We start from the raw sequence: 19330 nt of genomic DNA, 5'->3' as shown, positions 1-19330 counted from the left end.
TGGTGGGTGGTGGCTTGTAAGGGTTAGGGTTAGGGGTAGGGTTAGGGTTAGGGTTAGGATCCCTAGGGTTACTAGGGATCCTAACCCTAACCCTAACCCTAGCTATTTCTGTTTATAGTGGGTTTTCTAGTTGATTTTGATGATTGGCAGCTGTCACACACTTCTCAGCATGCGTCTAAAAAACGCTGCGTTTTGCCGCGTTTACATGCGTTTTTTCACCACATGCGGTTTTTTAAAAAACGCTGCAGATCAAAACGCAAGTGTGAAACCAGCCTCAGTCTATGTTAACAGTAGTGTGTATGCTCAACCACCTGTCTATCCAATTCTATAAGCCTATGGGAGCAGTAGTGCGTATGCTCAACCACCTGTTTATCCAATTCTATAAGTCTATGTTAACAGTAGTGCGTATGCTCAACCACCTGTTTATCCAATTCTATAAGTCTATGTTAACAGTAGTGTGTATGCTCAACCACCTGTTTATCCAATTCTATAAGTATAAGTTAACAGTAGTGCGTATGCTCAACCACCTGTTTATCCAATTCTATAAGTCTATGTTAACAGTAGTGCGTATGCTCAACCACCTGTTTATCCAATTCTATAAGTCTATGTTAACAGTAGTGCGTATGCTCAACCACCTGTTTATCCAATTCTATAAGTCTATGTTAACAGTAGTGTGTATGCTCAACCACCTGTTTATCCAATTCTATAAGTCTAAGTTAACAGTAGTGCGTATGCTCAACCACCTGTTTATCCAATTCTATAAGTCTATGTTAACAGTAGTGTGTATGCTCAACCACCTGTTTATCCAATTCTATAAGTCTATGTTAACAGTAGTGCGTATGCTCAACCACCTGTTTATCCAATTCTATAAGTCTATGTTAACAGTAGTGCGTATGCTCAACCACCTGTTTATCCAATTCTATAAGTCTATGTTAACAGTAGTGCGTATGCTCAACCACCTGTTTATCCAATTCTATAAGTCTATGTTAACAGTAGTGTGTATGCTCAACCACCTGTTTATCCAATTCTATAAGTCTAAGTTAACAGTAGTGCGTATGCTCAACCACCTGTTTATCCAATTCTATAAGTCTATGTTAACAGTAGTGCGTATGCTCAACCACCTGTTTATCCAATTCTATAAGTCTATGTTAACAGTAGTGCGTATGCTCAACCACCTGTTTATCCAATTCTATAAGTCTATGTTAACAGTAGTGCATATGCTCAACCACCTGTCTATCCAATTCTATAAGTCTATGTTAACAGTAGTGTGTATGCTCAACCACCTGTTTATCCAATTCTATAAGTCTATGTTAACAGTAGTGCATATGCTCAGCCACCTATCTATCCAATTCTAAAGTCTATAGGAACACTAGTGCGTATGCTCAACCACCTGTCTACCCAATTCTATAAGCCTATGGGAACACTAGTGCGTATGCTCAACCATCTATCTATTCAATTCTATAAGCCTATGGGAGCAGTAGTGCGTATGCTCAACCACCTGTCTACCCATATATACACATATGTTGATATATAAGTCAACAGAAGAAGTAGTGCGTATGCTTAACCACCTGTCTATCCAATTCTATAAGCCTATGGGAGCAGTAGTGCGTATGCTCAACCACCTGTCTATCCAATTCTATAAGCCTATGGGAGCAGTAGTGCGTATGCTCAACCACCTCTCTACCCAATTTTATAAGTATATGTTAACAGTAGTGCGTATGCTCAACCACCTGTCTATCCAATTAATCGAGAGTCACAGAGACATAATGGTGGCCATATCAGTGGTCATCCACTTTCCAAAAAAACAAGATACAAGTGTGATATGAGAAAGCATAGAATTTCGAAGATAAGTCCATGAGTACATGAGCGGGAGCGGCGGCTCCCCAGCTGATTGACAAGGGAGAGATTTGCAGCGCGGTAACGGTCCGGTCATGTGCTCATTACTAGGACTACAGGAGAATGATTAAACCTAGCCGGTACATCTCATGACTCTAGAAGTCGACGTTTCTCCTGATTGTGCGAATCCCTAGATAGTGGAAGCTCAAGATCTGCCAGATGGCCGAGTCTTGGAAATAGGACAGCTCAAAGACTGAAGATGATGAGAGCGCGGGGGTTCAGAGGACGGCGCGGTAATCCCCAAAACATCGCAACGTCCAATAAACTGTCAATTAGTGAGGAGCGACGCTCTGCAGACGCCGGTCGGATCATCAGTCCCTGATTAATATCTCTCCTCCTGCTTCAAGACTCAGGACATTGACTTGCAGGATGGAAACCTATAGGTGGCAGTAGAGAGACAGCTGCCATTTGCATATATTTTTCCCAAGAGCCATTGCCAGACGAATCTCTCTAAGAAAAGACCAGGCTGACTGTAGGACAGGAGACTGCAATCTATTACTCTCTTTTGTCAGCCATTACTGAGGAGTGGGCACAGAGTACATATCATTGCACATATGCGGCTGGGCATACTTGTCAGGCGGCCGCGGGTGATGTGTGATCTTCTCTGTCTAGTGATCGGTTGCCAGATGGCGGCGCACACTGGGCTCAGTCTTATCATGCAGGGCCGTTATTGTTTGTGAGAGAAGACGTCTTGTCACGGACGGCATCACACCTTCATGTTAATTCATCCACTTAAACGTCGCAGCGCCAGTCGCTCCTGCTAAATATGAGCTCAGAGAGGGGCTCAGATTCTTAAAGGGACCAACACAGGTCACAAAACGAATGTACTTAGGCCGGTTTCACATTTGCGGTTGTGTCCGCAGCTTTTCTGACGCATACATCCGCATGCCTCTTGATTTCCTATCTTTAACATTGTAGACGTAGGTGCAAGCGTTTGCATGCGTTCGCCCGCGTTTGCTTACACATGCTTTTTCTCGTGGTGGGCGGCGGGGCGCGGCTAACGCACCATGTTGCAATTTTTGAGGTGGCAAATTTCTGTCAAATACGCGCATGAGGATGAGTGCGTGAAACCACAAATTACTGTCTATGGGAACGCATGCATACGCATGTCTTTGCTTACGCATGCCTTCGATGCGCTTCCGTAATTCGGACTGTGCATGTCCAGGAACTAATTTAGACACGCCCATTGAGACACACCCTCCTGGAAATATCAAACGCATGCGTATAAAAAGCGCAACCGCATGTAAAAACGCATGCAAGCGCTGCATTTTTTTGCCGTCATGCGTAAGCTGATGATGATAAAAAACGCTGCGTTATCATGCATTTGCGTGTGTTTTTGCATGCAGTTGCAGATGATATACTGCAGACTCAACCACAAATGTGAACCTAGCCTTATAGCAGAGCCCACTGATAACGTGTATTTTATTTTTTTTTGGTACCTGTGTTGGCGACTATGGCTGCTTTTTTCTGATAAACTTTTTTCTGTCTTTTTGCTGTGTTTTACTATTTATTTGGGTACTTTAAGAGGCCACTTATCTGGGCACTGTGTGGAAATATCTGGGTTATTACATTTATCATTTATCTGGGCACTGTGTGACATTATCTGGGTTATTACATGTATCGTTTATCTGGGTACCGTGTGACATTATCTGGGTTATTACATGTACGATCTATCTAGGCACTGTGTGACATTATCCGGATTGTTACCTGTATTATTACATTATCTGGGAACTGTGTTATATTATCTCGGTTATTACGTGTATCATTTATCTGAGAATTATGTAACATTATCTAGGTTGTTACATGTACTATGTATTTGGGATCTGTGTGACATCTAGGTTGCTATTTGTACTATCTATTGGGGCATTTTATAGCATTATCTGGGTTGATACAAGTACTATATATCTGGACACTGTATGGCATTATCTGGGTTGTTATATGAACTATATCTGTCTGGGAACTGTATGAAATTATCTATGCTATTAAATTTACTATCTGGGCATTGTGGGGCATTATCTGGGCTTTTACATGTACTATCTGGGCACTGTGTGGCATTATTTGGGTTTCTCCATGTACTATCTGTGCATTGTGGGGCTTTATCTGGGAAGTAACATGTATTATCAGGGCACTGTGGGGCATTATCTGGGCAGTAACTTGTACTATCTGGGCACTGTGGGGAATTATCTGGGCTCTTACATGTACTATCTGGGCCCTGTGTGGCATTATCTGGGATACTACATGTACTGTCTGTGCACTGTAGGGCATTATCTGGGCAGTAACATGTATTATCTGGGCACTGTGGGGAATTATCTGGGCTGTTACATTTACTATTTGGGCACTGTGAGGTATTATCTAGGCAGTAACATGTACTATCTTGGCACTGTACAGCATTATCTGGGCTGTTACATATACTATCTGGGCACTGTGGGGGATTATCTGGGCTGTTACATGTACTATCTGGGTACTGTGGGGTATTATCTAGGCAGTAACATGTACTATAGTATATATGGGCTCTGTTCAGCATTATCTGGGCTGTTACGTGTACTATCTGGGCACTGTGGGGCATTAAATGGGCTGTTACAAGTACTATCTGGGCACTGTGGGGTAATATCTAAGCAGTAACATGTACTATCTGGGCACTGTGTGGCATTATCTGGGCTCTTACATGTACTATCTGGGCACTGTGCGGCATTATCTGGGTTTCTACATGTACTATGTGTGCACTGTGGGGCATTATCTGGGCAGTAACATGTATTATCAGGGCACTGTGGGGTATTATCTGGGCAGTAACTTATACTATCTGGGTACTGTGTGGCATTATCTGGGCTCTTACATGTACTATCTGGGCACTGTGGGGCATTATCTGGGTTTCTACATGTACTATCTGTGCACTGTGGGGCATTATCTGGGCAGTAACATGTATTATCTTGGCACTGTGGGGCATTATGTGGGCTGTTACATGTACTATCTGGGCACTGCGGGGTATTACCTAGGCAGCAACATATACTATCTGGGCAATGTACAGCATTATCTAGGTTGTTACATGTACTATCTGGGCACTGTGGGGCATTATCTAGGCTGTTACATGTACTATCTGGGCACTGTGGGGCATTATCTGGGCTGTTACATGTACTATCTGGGCACTGCGGGGTATTACCTAGGCAGCAACATATACTATCTGGGCACTGTACGGCATTATCTAGGCTGTTACATGTACTATCTGGGCACTGTGGGGCATTATCTAGGCTGTTACATGTACTATCTGGGCACTGTGGGGCATTATCTGGGCTGTTACATGTACTATCTGGGCACTGTGGTGTATTATCTAGGCTGTTACATGTACTATCTGGGCATTGTGCGCATTATCAAGGCAGTAACATGTACTATCTGGGCATTAAGGTGCATTATCTGGGCAGTTACATACATGTGTTAACTATCTAGACACTGGGTTTTTCTAATGCTTTTATCCATGTGTATTTTTGTCCTTTTTTAATGCTTTCTTTAGAGATTTTGAGTTCTTCAATTAAACCTCCTGATCCTTGGCTCCTCCATGTACATGCCTTTACAGGAGGTCATCTGAAGACGTCACCCTCTATAATGTACACCTTTCTGACCCCTGACACTTTGATGATCATGAAGATGAGAATAATCAGAGAGTGAGGAAATTTAGAAACGCAAAGTTAACACAAATTTCCAAGCTCTCCAGTTGTCAAGAAACCTTATTTCTGGAGAACTTTAACAACTTAAAGGGAACCTGTCACCTGAATTTGGCGGGACCAGTTTTGGGTCATATGGGCGGGGTTTTCGGGTGTTTGATTCACCCTTTCCTTACCCGCTGGCTGCATGCTGGCCGCAATATTGGATTGAAGTTCATTCCCTGTCCTCCGGAGTACACGCCTGCGCAAGGCAATATTCCCTTGTGCAGGTGTGTACTACGGAGGACACAGCATGAACTTCAATCCAATATTGCGGCCAGCATGGAGCCAGCGGGTAAGGAAAGGGTGAATCAAACACCCGAAAACCCCGCCCATATGACCCAAAACTGGTCCCGCCAAATTCAGGTGACAGGTTCCCTTTAAAACAGTTGAACTCCCAGAATAATCCAAAAAGTTGAAAAAACTATTTCTAAACCTAATCTACGAGGCATCATACAGTGTCAATTATACCAGCCATGTGTCATCCCTCTCCCGTCACCTATAATGAGAGCAGTGCTGGATGGGTACACCACGCGTTTCGCTGCCAAAATCTCATTCTGCTTTCTTCCTAAGCTTCTCGTAAGCTTTCTTCTCTTCTTTCCTAATCAATACAATTGCCATGGTTACTTAAATGTCATAAATATCACAACAGTTCAGGCATGGGCTACAACGAGAGAGTGTTCTTACTAGTGGTTGATGAGTCTGTTTAACAGTATCTTTATCAGCAGTGTAAAATTGTATATTCCTGCTGTACATTGGAAGAATATCTACTTTTAGTGGATTCCATATGTCTCATGTGTTAACTAAGGGCGTCTTCTTACCCGCCCCTTTAAGTTTTGCTTCTTTAAGAAATAGCAAGTGCTCCTTTGTTCCAGAGAGGACATGCAGGTCCACATGATTCCCCCTATGACTTCTTACATACTTTGGTAAAGTATAAGAGGGACATTGGTACTTAAAGGGATCCTATCACTTGCCATTAAGATGTTATTTTTTTAAACCTGGCGTAAATCCCGCTGTTCTCTCGAATCCGGCGCTGTTTTTCTTTTGTTCCTAGGCCTCTCCATTCCTGAGATATGCCCCACTCTTCCCTGTATTCAAATCTGGACGTGTTAGCCAACTGAGTGTAGCACTTATGGCCATGCCCACTTGTATATAATAACTAGATTGATGAAGAGGCCATAACTCAGGAATGGAGAGGCACAGGAACAAAAGAAAAACATCGCCGGATTCAGGAGAACAGTGGCATTGCTGCCAGATTTTTAAAAAATAAATAAAATAAAACAAAAAAATACTTATTTATGGCAAATCATATGTCCTGTTTAACTAGTCCAACCCTTTTAGTTTCAGGTTTCATAGAGATACCTACATTTGATCTAAGGGATAGAGGAACATTTGCATTTGAGCCCTCTAATAGACGGAAAGAGCCCATTTACAGGTTCCTATTATCACATTGATGTATTGATGATACTCAATCTTGGGGCTAGGGTAACGTGGGCACTGGTACTTTTAAGGGGCAAGAGAGAAGACTTTAGTATGTAATATGTTATGGACTGGTAATTTAGGAGCGACATGCGACTAGCTCTGGGCAGGTGGTAACTATACAGACCGCAGTTCCTGATCTTAACACAACACTAGCAGTAGCCGTGGGATGTTCCTGTCACTCCCTGGACACCTCGTCACAGCCGGAGAACTAGCTACCCCTAAAGGTAGAAACAGGAAAGCTATCTTGCCTCAGAGAAAATCCCCAAAGGATAGGACAGCCCCCCACAAATATTGACTGTGAGAGGAGAAGGAAATGACATACGTAGTATGAAACAAGATTTAGCAAAGGAGGCCAATTCTAGCTAGATAGACAGTAAGGAAAGAAACACTGTGCGGTCAGTAATAAAAACTAGAAAAAGTCCACCGCAGAGATATGCAAAAATCTCCACACCTGACTAAAGGTGTGGAGGGCAAAAACTGCAGCCCAGAGCTTCCAGCTTAGCTAAACAGATCCATACTGATAAGCTGGACAAATGAGCAAAACATAGAATGTGCTGAACAATAAAGTCCACAACAAGTGGACTGCAAAAGGACAAAAGGACTTATCTTTGCTGAACTGGACAGAGTGTCAGGGAAATCCAAAAGAGCAGTGGCTCCAAGCAGGAACAATTGACAACTGGCATTGATTGAGGAATAAGGCCAGACTAAAATAGCCGAGCCAGAAAGACGATCAGTGGGAGCAGCTGCTGATGCTAAATCCAAGAAGCAGCTATACCACTCAAAACCACAGGAGGGAGCCCAAGAGCAGAATTCACAAAAGTGCTACTTACAACCACCGGAGGGAGCCCAAGAGCGGAATTCACAACAGTAATAGTCGTTTCATCAACTTTCTGGAATTGCGCACTCTAGCAGTGGCTTCTAACTTTCTTACCCAAATTTTAGGAGCCCATGAAAACAAGGCCACCAAAGTCATCGAGCTGACAACGATCCATTGGGGGCAAAAATTTTAAGATTTTAGATTTTATTTTAGAATGATCCCTTTGCTATCTTTCTGGAATTGCCCATTTTTTTTAGCATTATTACTCAAATTTTAAAGAGTATTTTGAGTCTGAGGGAACATTGGCACTGGAGCTGGCAGATCACTGAAAGAGTTCATTGTAGTCATAGGGTTTAGAATAAAGTTAAGAATGATCCTTCTATCACATTTCTACAATTGCACCCTCTTGCCCAAATTTCATACTTCGTTACCTAGATATGGAGTTTCCAGAGTCCCGAGGCCATGAAAACATTGGCACCATAGAGAAGGAAGAGGGTAGTATTCAGTTTAGAGGTCCAGTACAATCAAGAGATAAGAATACAGCTTAGAATGATCTGATTCGATTTGTACAATTGTGCACTCTTCTCAAATTTTACCCAAATTTTGAGTCTTCAAATTCTAGGGTCTGAGGGAACATCGACACTGGACCTTTTAGTTGACTGAAAGGGTCCATTTAAGGCAAGAGATTGAAACACAGTTTAGAATGAGCCTTTAAACAAATTTTGTAATTGCATCCAAAATCCAGTTTTCTCACTTTTTTACACAAATTTAAAGTCTACTGAATCTCCGGGGTGGTGGAACATTTCTTTTCTAGCTAACTGAAAAGGCAAATTACTGGCAAGAGATTTTTTTGGTCTTCATTTCAGTCTATTGGCTAACAATATTTGTTACCAGAATGTAATAAATCTGAAGGAACATTGGCAGTGGACCTTCTAACTGACCGAAAGAGTGCACTGGTGGCAAAAATCAAATCGTCAATCAAATTTCGTCAATTGTGCTCTCTATCTCGGCCAGATTTCATACTTCCTTACCCAAATTTTGTCTTTGGAGTCATTGTGCTGGGAAAATATTGGCTTGAAAGACTTCTAAAAAAAGCCATTGGTGGATGGGGAGAGGGTAGAACACAGTTTAGAATGATCCCTTAATCAACTTTCTGGAGTTGCGCATAAAGTCCAGTTTTCAATTGCCAAATTTTAGAGTCTTATGAGTCACGGGCCAGGAAAACATTGGCACGAGAGTCTTTGACTGTATTAAAAGAGTCCATTGAGGGAAGACAGTAGAACAAAGTTTAGAATGATTCCACAATCAACTTCCAGAAATTGAGCATTTTACCCAAATTTCTCGTTTCCTTACCAAAATGTTTTATTTCTTAATCCAAACGTCTTATTTCTTTACCCAAATTTAGGGGCACAAGGGAATATTGACGTGAACCTTCTAACTAACAAAGAGTCCATTGGGGAAGAGTTTAGAGTGTTCCCTCAACGTTTTGTAGTTGTGTACAAAATCCTAATTTCTCGCTCTTGGGTGAACATTGGCCTCATAACTTGCCTGAAAAGGTTTCTAACTGGCCAGAGATTTTTTTTCTTCTAGCTTTTTTCTCAGTCCATTATCAAACCTTAATCTCAGTATCTGTGTTCTGTATAAAGGCAGAAACTAATTTCTCTGATATTTTAACAATTAAAGTCAAGTCTGAAATTTCCATCTTTTTTTTTCCCCATATCCCAAGGCAGACTCTTACCACCTGACCCCGCTCAATAACGTCAGAAAAGCCGATGCACGACAATCAATAAAGCACTTTAAGATCTTTACTTAATCCTTTTTCAGACGCATAACTAATTGACTGTAAAATGATGTCAGGAATGCTAATCTATACGATGTAGAGCGCGGATTACATGAACGCTGATGCCGAGAATTAAAAAACATTGCATGTATATACCCTATTTTACATAGCCCATATACAGTGATTAGGAATGAATTCTGAGCTTATAGCCGTTTTTCTTTTTTGGCCCTTACAGTTTACTCTATGTTTCAGCAGCAGTATGTTCTCCAGAGCTGTTCTTCCTACTAAGTTGCCGCCATATTGGATCTCCTCTCTTGGTCACACTTATGTACAGTATATCTAAAATCACTTTATTTCCTGCTTGGGTTGATACAAGAGGGTTAAACACTCCGACATTGACCGTGAAACATTCACATGGAAGCCCACTCACATGTTCCGGAAGTCAAGAATGGAAACTCTTGTTCTGGGAAGGTTTTATCAGAGCATACTCGTGTGTTAATTGAGTGTTTTCGGCATGCTCATAAAATATGATCAAGTGTCCATACCTGCATGTATCACGGCTGTTAGACAGCTGCAACACATGCAGGGATTGCCTAACAAACAGGTAGTCCATGCATGTCTTGCAGCTGTCGAACAGCTGCGAGACATGCAGCTACGGACACTCGGACATATTTTTCGAGCACGCCGAAGTCCTCTCTGAACCCTGTCCATCGGTCTATTATTAAACTCCATCTCTCCTAACCACATGTAGTGTTTCTAAAGTACTGATACAATTGTAGTTGTCTCACTGACCTCCAAGAATTTTTCTGCTGTTTTCAGCAATGTGGCATCAAATTAAAAACAAAAATAACATTGATATAATATATTTTTTTCTATTCATTTTTATTACATTTTTTATTCTAAATAGTTTTGTAAGCTTAGCCCTTATCCTAAACTTAACCCTAACCATAAACCTATCCCTACAATAAATTTAACCCTAGCTCTAGCCGTAACCCTAACCCGAACCATAAACCTAACCCTAGCCCTAACCTTAACCCTAACCCTGAACCTAAACCTAGCTCTAACCATAAACCTAACCCTAACCCCAACCAAAAACTTAACATTAGCCCTAACCTTAACCCTATCCTTAACCATAAACCAAAACCTAGCCTAATCCTAGCTCTAACCATAACCCTAACCCAAACCATAAACCTAACCTTAGCCTTAACCCTAGCCCTAACCATTAACCTAACCCGAGCCCTAACCTAAACCCTAACCCTAAATCTAAACCTAGCCTAATCCTAGCCCTAACCTTAACCCTAACCCTAAACCTAAACCTAGCCTAAACCTAGCTCTAACCATAAACCTAACCCTAACCCCAACCAAACACTTAACATTAGCCCTAGCCTTAACCCTATCCTTAACCATACACCAAAACCTAGCCTAATCCTAGCTCTAACCATAACCCTAACCCAAACCAAAAACCTAACCTTAGCCTTAACCCTAGCCCTAACCATTAGAATTAATCATAGATCTACTGCATCCTGCTAGTGCATTTGTAATTTGACCTGTTGTTGGTATGGCTGATTTATTTTCTGTGATGTTTTTTCAACTCTTGTCCTATGTGAGTTCTTTTTATTTTAGTGCAGGGACTGGCAAATATGAGGATTCTTGACATGGGTTGCAAGCTTATGTATTTTGGCCAAAATGTCGACTAATAACATTTATTTTATACATAATTTTTTATCTTTTTATTACACTTTTTTTTACATTTTTTGTGCAGGATGCAGCCTTTTTTGTGTTGGTTGGATGACTTTGGGTGTCGGTCCTTGTATGGTGCACTTATAGAATGCTGGGCAGCTCGCCTGATCTAATAACATTGGAGTCATCAATAAGCCAGACACTGTATCTGTGTGACTGGCGTCCCATCTGTGTGCATTTTGAATACTGGGCAACCATCCCTTACATGAACTGGTAGATTTATTAGTGGTTGATCTGTCAGAATTTTGCCCCGCCTTAATCATGGGAGTCTACCTCATCCTGCTAGGTGACCTGACGTGTTGTTGGTAAGGTAGCTTATTTTTCTGTGATGTTTTCTAACCATAGCCCTAATCTTAATTCTAGCCCTAATCCAAACGTTAACCATAACCTTAATCCTATCCCTAATCCAAAGATTAACCCTAACCTTAATCCTATCCCTAATCCAAAACTTAACCTTAACTATAATACTAGCCCTAATCCAAACCTTAACACTAACCTTAATACTATCCCTAATCCAAAGATTAACCCTAACCTTAATACTAGCCCTAATTCCAACTTTAACCCTAACCTTAATCCTATCCCTAAACCAAAGATTAACCCTAACCTTAATACTAGCACTAATTCAAACCTTAACCCTAACCTTAATACTAGCCCTAATCTAAACCTTAACCCTAACCCACATCGTAGCCCTAACTTTACCTCTAGCCCTAATCATGAATCTAACCCTAGCCCTAACTCTAGGTTTAAGTATAAGGGCTAGGGTTAGAAAAAGTATGTAGATATGTTACATTTAGGACAAACTGATAGTGACCCATTTATGAAAAAAAACAACTGAAAATCCCTTTAATTCTAACATTTTATAATCCATCAATCCCAGAAATCTCAAATTCCGTAAGGCAACATTCACACTGCTGATGATATTTTTATGTAAGTGTATAACACCAGCGGTACATCAGATGGGGGATAACATATGGTAATATATGAAGTATTTGCCTTTGAACAACTTGACATATGTTTTTCATATTTATAGAACAAGGCAAAAAAATGAAAAAAAACCCATGTAAATTGAAGGCTTGAAAGCTTCAAGATGGTTCATGTGTGTCACACATTCACTAAAAGAAAGAGAAAACCAGAAAGGAAAACATCTAAGAAAGTAGTACAGGTTCAGTCTACCCGGGTTACGGCACCTTTTAATTATCCGTGTAGATGAGAAGATCACTGCAAATCAACAGGCTGGCTCCTCTCCCCCTTGTTTGATGATGTCATGGAGAGGGAGGAGACCTTAATCACTTTGCACCACCCATGAGGAACAGTCAGGTGCAGAAATCTCCTGTTACAGACCACCTACAAGTCAGATTTCGATATACAATACTTTTACTTAACCTGCCTCATTGTACCAATTTGCCACTACACTAAGGGTCATAAAAAGTGACGATCCCTACTCATTTTGGTGTTCATTTGCCTTATCAGTCCACCAGGAAGAGGTCTTATAGCCTAGGGATAGAAGTTTTCTGCTCCAACGACAAAACTTCCTGCTCTGTACACTGGTAGCCCAGTGTTACTCTAACTCGTTTTCTTGCCTGCTCAAGAAATCCGAAGGCTTGATTAGTTTTATAGAGTTTCCATGGGCAGGAAATGTTGTCATGGGGGTGCACATTTTCAAATTTTTCATTATCTTTTCAGAACCAAGCTTTAACAACATTGAAAAGTAAACTGGTATTAACCGTTCTAAGTTGTAAATGCAAATTTCTAACTATGGTATTTGCAGTATCGATCACCTAATTTATCTCATAAGAGAAGGTAATCAGAAACGACTTCACATGTTCCATGACTTCAGTACACCACCTGATGACAGAAATTCCAAAAAAATGATGAGGAGGTGGCCTCCAGCGATTTTGAGTTACGGAGTCTGGTTTGGCTTATTTGTTCATTTCAACAAGATCTAGTTCACATCTCTGGTTTCCACCACATATACAATGTAAAGAACCCACCTGTACCATGGTTAGTCTTGGTCGTTCGCACCGGAGTATACTGATTTTTTGACGTTCTTACAGGCGTATTGTCTTTGGGAGAGTTATCAACAGCGGAGATGGCCTCTCGTTCACAGTGTGGGATAGGTATCGGCCCCTGTTGTATCAAAATGTCTGCAAGTGCCCTGTGAAAAAAATAAAATAATTAGAACATATTAATGGGGACATCAAGGCACCCCTGATAGAGAATTTTCTACAGAAGTTTCCATTAGGTCAAACTTTGCCATTATGGTCCAACATAGAGACATTAAGAAAATATAGCCTACAACTACACCAGGAACCAGTGACATCACTGAGACACTTCATGTTCATGAGAATACAGCCTACAACTACACCAGGAACCAGTGACATCACTGAGACACTTCATGTTCATGAGAATGCAGCCTATAACTACACCAGGAACCAGTGACATCACCGAGACGCTTCATATACATGAGAATACAGCCTATAACTACACCAGGAACCAGTGTCATTAATGAGACATTTCATATTCATGAGAATACAGCCTATAACTACACCAGGAACCAGTGACATTAATGAGACATTTCATATTCATGAGAATACAGCCTATAACTACACCAGGAACCAGTGACATCACTGAGATACTTCATATTCACTAGAATACAGCCTATAACTACACAGGAATCAGTGACATAAACCGAGATACTTCATATTCGTGAGAATACAACCTATAAACTACAACAGGAACCAGTGACATCACTAAGGCACTCCTTACTCATGAGAATACAGCTTGTGACTGCACCAGCAACCAGTGACATCACTGAGACACTTCATATTCATGAGAATACAGCCTATAACTACACCAGAAACCAGTGACGTCACCGACACTTCCTATTCATGAGAATACAGCCTATAACTACACCAGGAACCAGTAACATCACTAAGACACTTCATATTCATGAGAATTCAGCCTATAACTACACCAGGAACCAGTGACATCACGAAGATACCTCATACTCATGAGAACACAGCTTGCGACTGCACCAGGAACCAGTGACATCACTGAGACACTTCATATTCATGAGAATACAGCCTACAACTTCACCAGGAAACAGTGAGATCTCTGAGACATTTCATATTGATGAGAATACAGCCTATAGCTACACCAGGAACCAGTGACATCACCAATAGCTTCATTTTCATGAGAATAATGCCTATAACTACGCCAGTAACCAGTGACATCACAAATTACAAAAATGAAAATAGGCTGATGCAAAAGTTTGCTCACCATTGAGGAAAACTTTGACCAAGGTTTCAGATCATAATTAGCCTGTTAGGGTTATGGATCGTTAACTATCATCGCTAGGAAAGGTCCGGTGATGCAAATTTCCCAGCTTTATAAAAACACAGCCTCTTCTAACCTTGTGCCAAGAAACAGCAGCCATGGGTTCTTCTAAGCAGCTGCCTAGCACTCTGAAAATGAAAATGGTGGAGGCCCACAAAACAGGAGAAGGCTATAATAAAATAGCAAAGTGTTTATGCGGCGCCCCAGAGTCCTGGTCGTTGCAGTACTGTGGCTCCGCCACTAAGGGGAGCTATGGTGCGTCTGATGGCACTGAAGGAGTTCATCTGATCAGGTATCACAGACACCAATACATTTCACAGTCGGGCCTCCGGGGGGAGCTAAGGGTTCTATTCATTAGGCCACTCCCCACCATAGTGGGTAAACTGGGGGTCAGGCAGGAAGTTAGATGAGAAAGCTGACTGGGTTGGAACCAGGCAACACCTTGTGGCAGAGGGTGTTGTGGGGGAAGATACAGTAGGGTCTCTGTCAGGGGTGGGATCCTGACAGAGGCTTGGCAACTTGAACGAACGTAACAGGACCGTGCCTGCTCCGGGTAGCGGCGGTGCCCAAGGAAGGACTAGAAGAGAGATAGATTGTGCTGAGTGAGAAACGAGGTCATGCAAAAGGAGAAATACCAGTAGGAGTCGTGCTGTAAGACCGAGGCAACATTCTACTGAGGCGCACTACCGGTGGCCGGAACGCCGAGGGAGTATAATAACATTCAGCTTCAAGCAATACTCTAAACAGCGGCAGGGCAGTCAGTCTGAGGCGGGCTGTCTAACCTAAATCACCTATGCAGTCTTGGGGGGCAACTTGTGGAGAGGGGCGACTCTAGGGTCCCGGAAGAGCTCCGAGCCTACCCGTCAAACGGGTGCCGTCCCAACCAGAACACCAGGGAGGGACGGAGAATTAGCAGAACATCATCTAATCGAGTTGTGAGGGAACTTAAGAAACAGACACAACAGTTGTGGGGACTTTCCGTAAGCACAGCAGGGAAGGACCGCAACACATAGCGCTAGAAGGAAGGCACCGATTTCCACCTGTGAAGGGAACTCTGGAGGTGCCATTGGACCGGCCGGACTTGCGCAGCCTGGTGAACCATATTCTGGACTGAGGACCCAGAGATCTTCAGTAAAGAGGTAAAGAGACTGCAACCTGGTGTCCTCGTTATTTACTGCACTGCACCACTACAGCCTCATCACCATCATCCGTTATACCCATTACACTGTGCGCCCCACGACAGGGTCACGGACCGGGCCTAGCCACCGTGACCACCCCGGAGTAGAGACTCAGAGGCCCGGCACCGGGTACCCCTCGGCCCTGTGGCAGTGGGGGCGCTGCATTTACAAGTTGCTTTTTCCTCAGTTTGAAATGTAGTTAAGAAATGGCAGTTAAAAATTTCAGTGAAAGCTGCTTGTAGAATTGCTAGAGAGGCAAATCAGAACCCCCACTTGACTGCAAAGATTTAGCAGACTCTGGAGTTGTGGTACATTGTTCTACTGTTCAGAGACACCTGCACAAATATGGCCTTCATGGAAGAGTCCATCAGAAGAAAACCTCTCCTGCGTCCTCACCATAAAATTCAGCCTCAGAAGTATGCAAAAGAACATCTAAACAAGTCTAATGCATTTTGGAAAAAGTCACGTGGACTGAGGAATTTAAACTAGAAGTTTTTGGCCACAATGATAAAAGGTATGCGTGGAGAAAAAATGGGTCAGAATTTTAGAAAAAGAACATCTCTCCAACCATTAAGCAGGGGGGTGGATCATTCATGTTTTGGGGTTGTGTTGCAACGGGGAACATTTCACGGGTAGAGGGAAGAATGGATTCAATGAAATTTCAACAAATTCTTGATGCAAACATAACACCATCAGTAAAAAAGCTGAAGGTGTAAAGAGGATGGCTTCTAGAAATGGATAATGATCCTAAACACATCAAAATCCACAATAAACAACCTCATAGAGTGCAAGCTGAAGGTTTTACAATGGCCCTCATAGTCCCCTGATCTGAACATCATTGATAATCTGTGGTGAGACCTCAAAATAGCAGCGAATACAATACGACCCAAGAATCTTACAGAACTGGAAGAATTGCCCAAGGAGGAATGCATGAAAATCCATCAAACAAGAATTGAAAGACTCTTGTCTGGCTACGAAAAGCATTTACAAGCTGTAGCTGTAGCTTACTGTACTTTTTAATAAATAAATGAAAACAACAATGTGCAGTCACCCTATTTCTAATAACCAGCCAAGGGAAAGCACACAATTTTGAGCTGGTCTTATTATGCTGGGAAGGGGCCAATATCCATGGACCCTCCCAGACTATTAATATCAGCTCCAGCTGTCTGCTTTGCATTTTGGTAAAATGTGCCAATTCTGGCGCTCTGGCTCGGCTTGGCTCTTCCCTGGTGCGGTGGAAATAGGGGTACGTTTTTTGGGGTTGATGTCAGCCACGTAATCAAAGAATATTAGAGTTTGAAGGGACCTCCGTGGTCATCTTATCCAACCCCCTAGTCAATGCAGGATTCACTAAACCCTCTCAGACAGATGTCTGTCCACTGAAGGAGAACTCCTCACCTCCTCTCGTGGCCGCCTGTTCCACTCATTTATCACCCTCACTGTCAAAAAGTTTTTTTGAATATCTAATCTGTATCTTCTCCCTTTCAGTTTCATCCCGTTGCTTCTTGTGTTTCCATGTGCAAATGAGAATAATTATGATCCCTCTACACTGTGACAGCCCTTCAGAAGTCAGTCAGCTTAATGTCAGTAGGCGTGTATCAGACACCCCAATTACTAACCCCCTATTTAAAAAATAAAAAGACATACACTCAGGAAAAAAGGTTATTTGAATAAAGACTCCCAGACACATACCCTGGTGTCCCTATGTAGCATTAAAAATAATCCCCGCACCTCAGACGCAATCCTCGGTGTTCCCGTGACGTCCAGCGATTCTCTCCTACATCTTATGAAGCGTCGTTCTGAGAGCAACGTTCCATAGGTTACTTGCGGTCATGTCTCATGGGCGATCACCCGTGAGACATGACTACGAGTGACCTATGCAGCCTCATTCTCAGAGCAACGTTCCACAGGTTGCAGGAGAGAATCGATGGACAACGTGGAATCACGAAAGACTCCATCGGAGCTGCTGGGATTATTTTTTAATAATAAAGTGGTTAACCAGGGAATTTGTCTGGGAGTCTATATTCAAATAAACTTTTTTTCCTGTGTGTATGTTTTTTATTTTTAAATACGGGGTTAGTAATGGGGGTGTCTGATAGATGCCTCTTCATTACTAACCTATGGGCTTGATGCCAGCTGACATTACACAGCTGACTTCAACTGCATAAACCATTAACTCGATTCGTACCACACTGTAACAATCAGGAGGAGCCGAGGTTAAGTGCCAGAATTGGCACACCTAATGGATGCAACATTTCTGGGATGGCTGAGGGCTGGTCTGATTAGGCTGGGAAGGGTCCAATATCCATGGACCTTCGCAGCCTATTAATATCTGCCCCCACCTGTCTGCTTTGAATTAGCTGGTTATTAAAAATAGGGGGCCCCACATCTTTGTTTTTGTGTCCCATCATATTTAATAACCAGCAAAGGTCAGCAGACAGCTGGAGTCTAATATTAATAGGCTAGGAAGGTCCATGGATATTGGCCCCTTCCCAGCATAATGAAACCAGCTCACAGCTGTTTGCTTTTTCTTGGCTGGTTATTAAAAAATATTTCTTATTTCTTTTACACTGTCCCTCACATGAGCTGTTACTATGCTAGTTAGAGGACAATGATGGCAGTAATACAGGCTGGGTCACTTGGCATTGCTTTGCTGGCTGCGGAAGTTCCCACAACCTAAAAGATTGTTGATTGGCTGCACTGTCTGTCAACAGGCTTTATTAAGCCTCCAAACTCTTCACTTATCCCTACCAGTGATACCACTGAGACATTTCATATTCATGAGAATCCAGCCTATAACTACACCAGAAACCAGTGACATCACTGAGACACTTCATATTCATGAGAATACAGCCTATAACTACACCAGGAACCAGTGACATCACTGAGACACTTCATATTAATGAGAATACAGCCTATAACTATACGAGGAACCAGTGACATCATTGAGACACTTCATATTCATGTCAATATAACGTATAACTAAACCAGGAACCAGTGATATCACTGAGACACTTCATATTCATGAGAATACAGCCTATAACTATACCAGGAACCAGTGACATCACTGAGACACTTCATATTAATGAGAATACAGCCTATAACTATACGAGGAACAAGTGACATCATTGAGACACTTCATATTCATGAGAATACAGCCTATAACTACACCAGGAACCAGTGGCATCACTGAGATACTTCATATTCATGAGAATACAGCTTTTAAATACACCAGGAACCAGTGATATCACTGAGACACTTCATATTCATGAGAATACAGCCTATAACTACACCAGGAACCAGTGACATCACTGAGACACTTCATATTCATGAGAATATAGCCTATAACTATACCAGGCACCAGTGATATCACTGAGACACTTCATATTAATGAGAATACAGCCTA

At 42.1% G+C, this 19330-nt stretch overlaps 1 protein-coding gene and 1 long non-coding RNA gene across 22 annotated transcripts in view; both read right to left on the bottom strand.

Moving 5' to 3' along the window:
• Positions 1–19330, bottom strand: part of SHISA6 (shisa family member 6) — a 312442-nt gene that overhangs the window by 236254 nt on the left and 56858 nt on the right. For all 21 annotated transcript variants that reach the window (XM_077254601.1, XM_077254585.1, XM_077254587.1 and 18 more), the window contains exon 3: positions 13402–13565. In XM_077254601.1, the coding sequence (XP_077110716.1) occupies positions 13402–13565 (164 nt within the window). The remainder of the gene's footprint in view (positions 1–13401; positions 13566–19330) is intronic.
• LOC143766728 (uncharacterized) lies at positions 3331–7093 on the bottom strand. The gene is made up of 5 exons (XR_013213631.1): positions 5979–7093; positions 4999–5650; positions 4579–4871; positions 4057–4493; positions 3331–3566 (listed from the first exon to the last, which is right to left on the bottom strand). It is a non-coding gene; the product is annotated as an uncharacterized LOC143766728 (long non-coding RNA).

This window comes from Ranitomeya variabilis, chromosome 4 (genome assembly GCF_051348905.1).
Source record: "Ranitomeya variabilis isolate aRanVar5 chromosome 4, aRanVar5.hap1, whole genome shotgun sequence".
Lineage (NCBI taxonomy): Eukaryota > Metazoa > Chordata > Amphibia > Anura > Dendrobatidae > Ranitomeya > Ranitomeya variabilis.
Note: the sequence above shows the minus strand (reverse complement) of the source record. Positions and strands in the feature narration are given on the sequence as shown.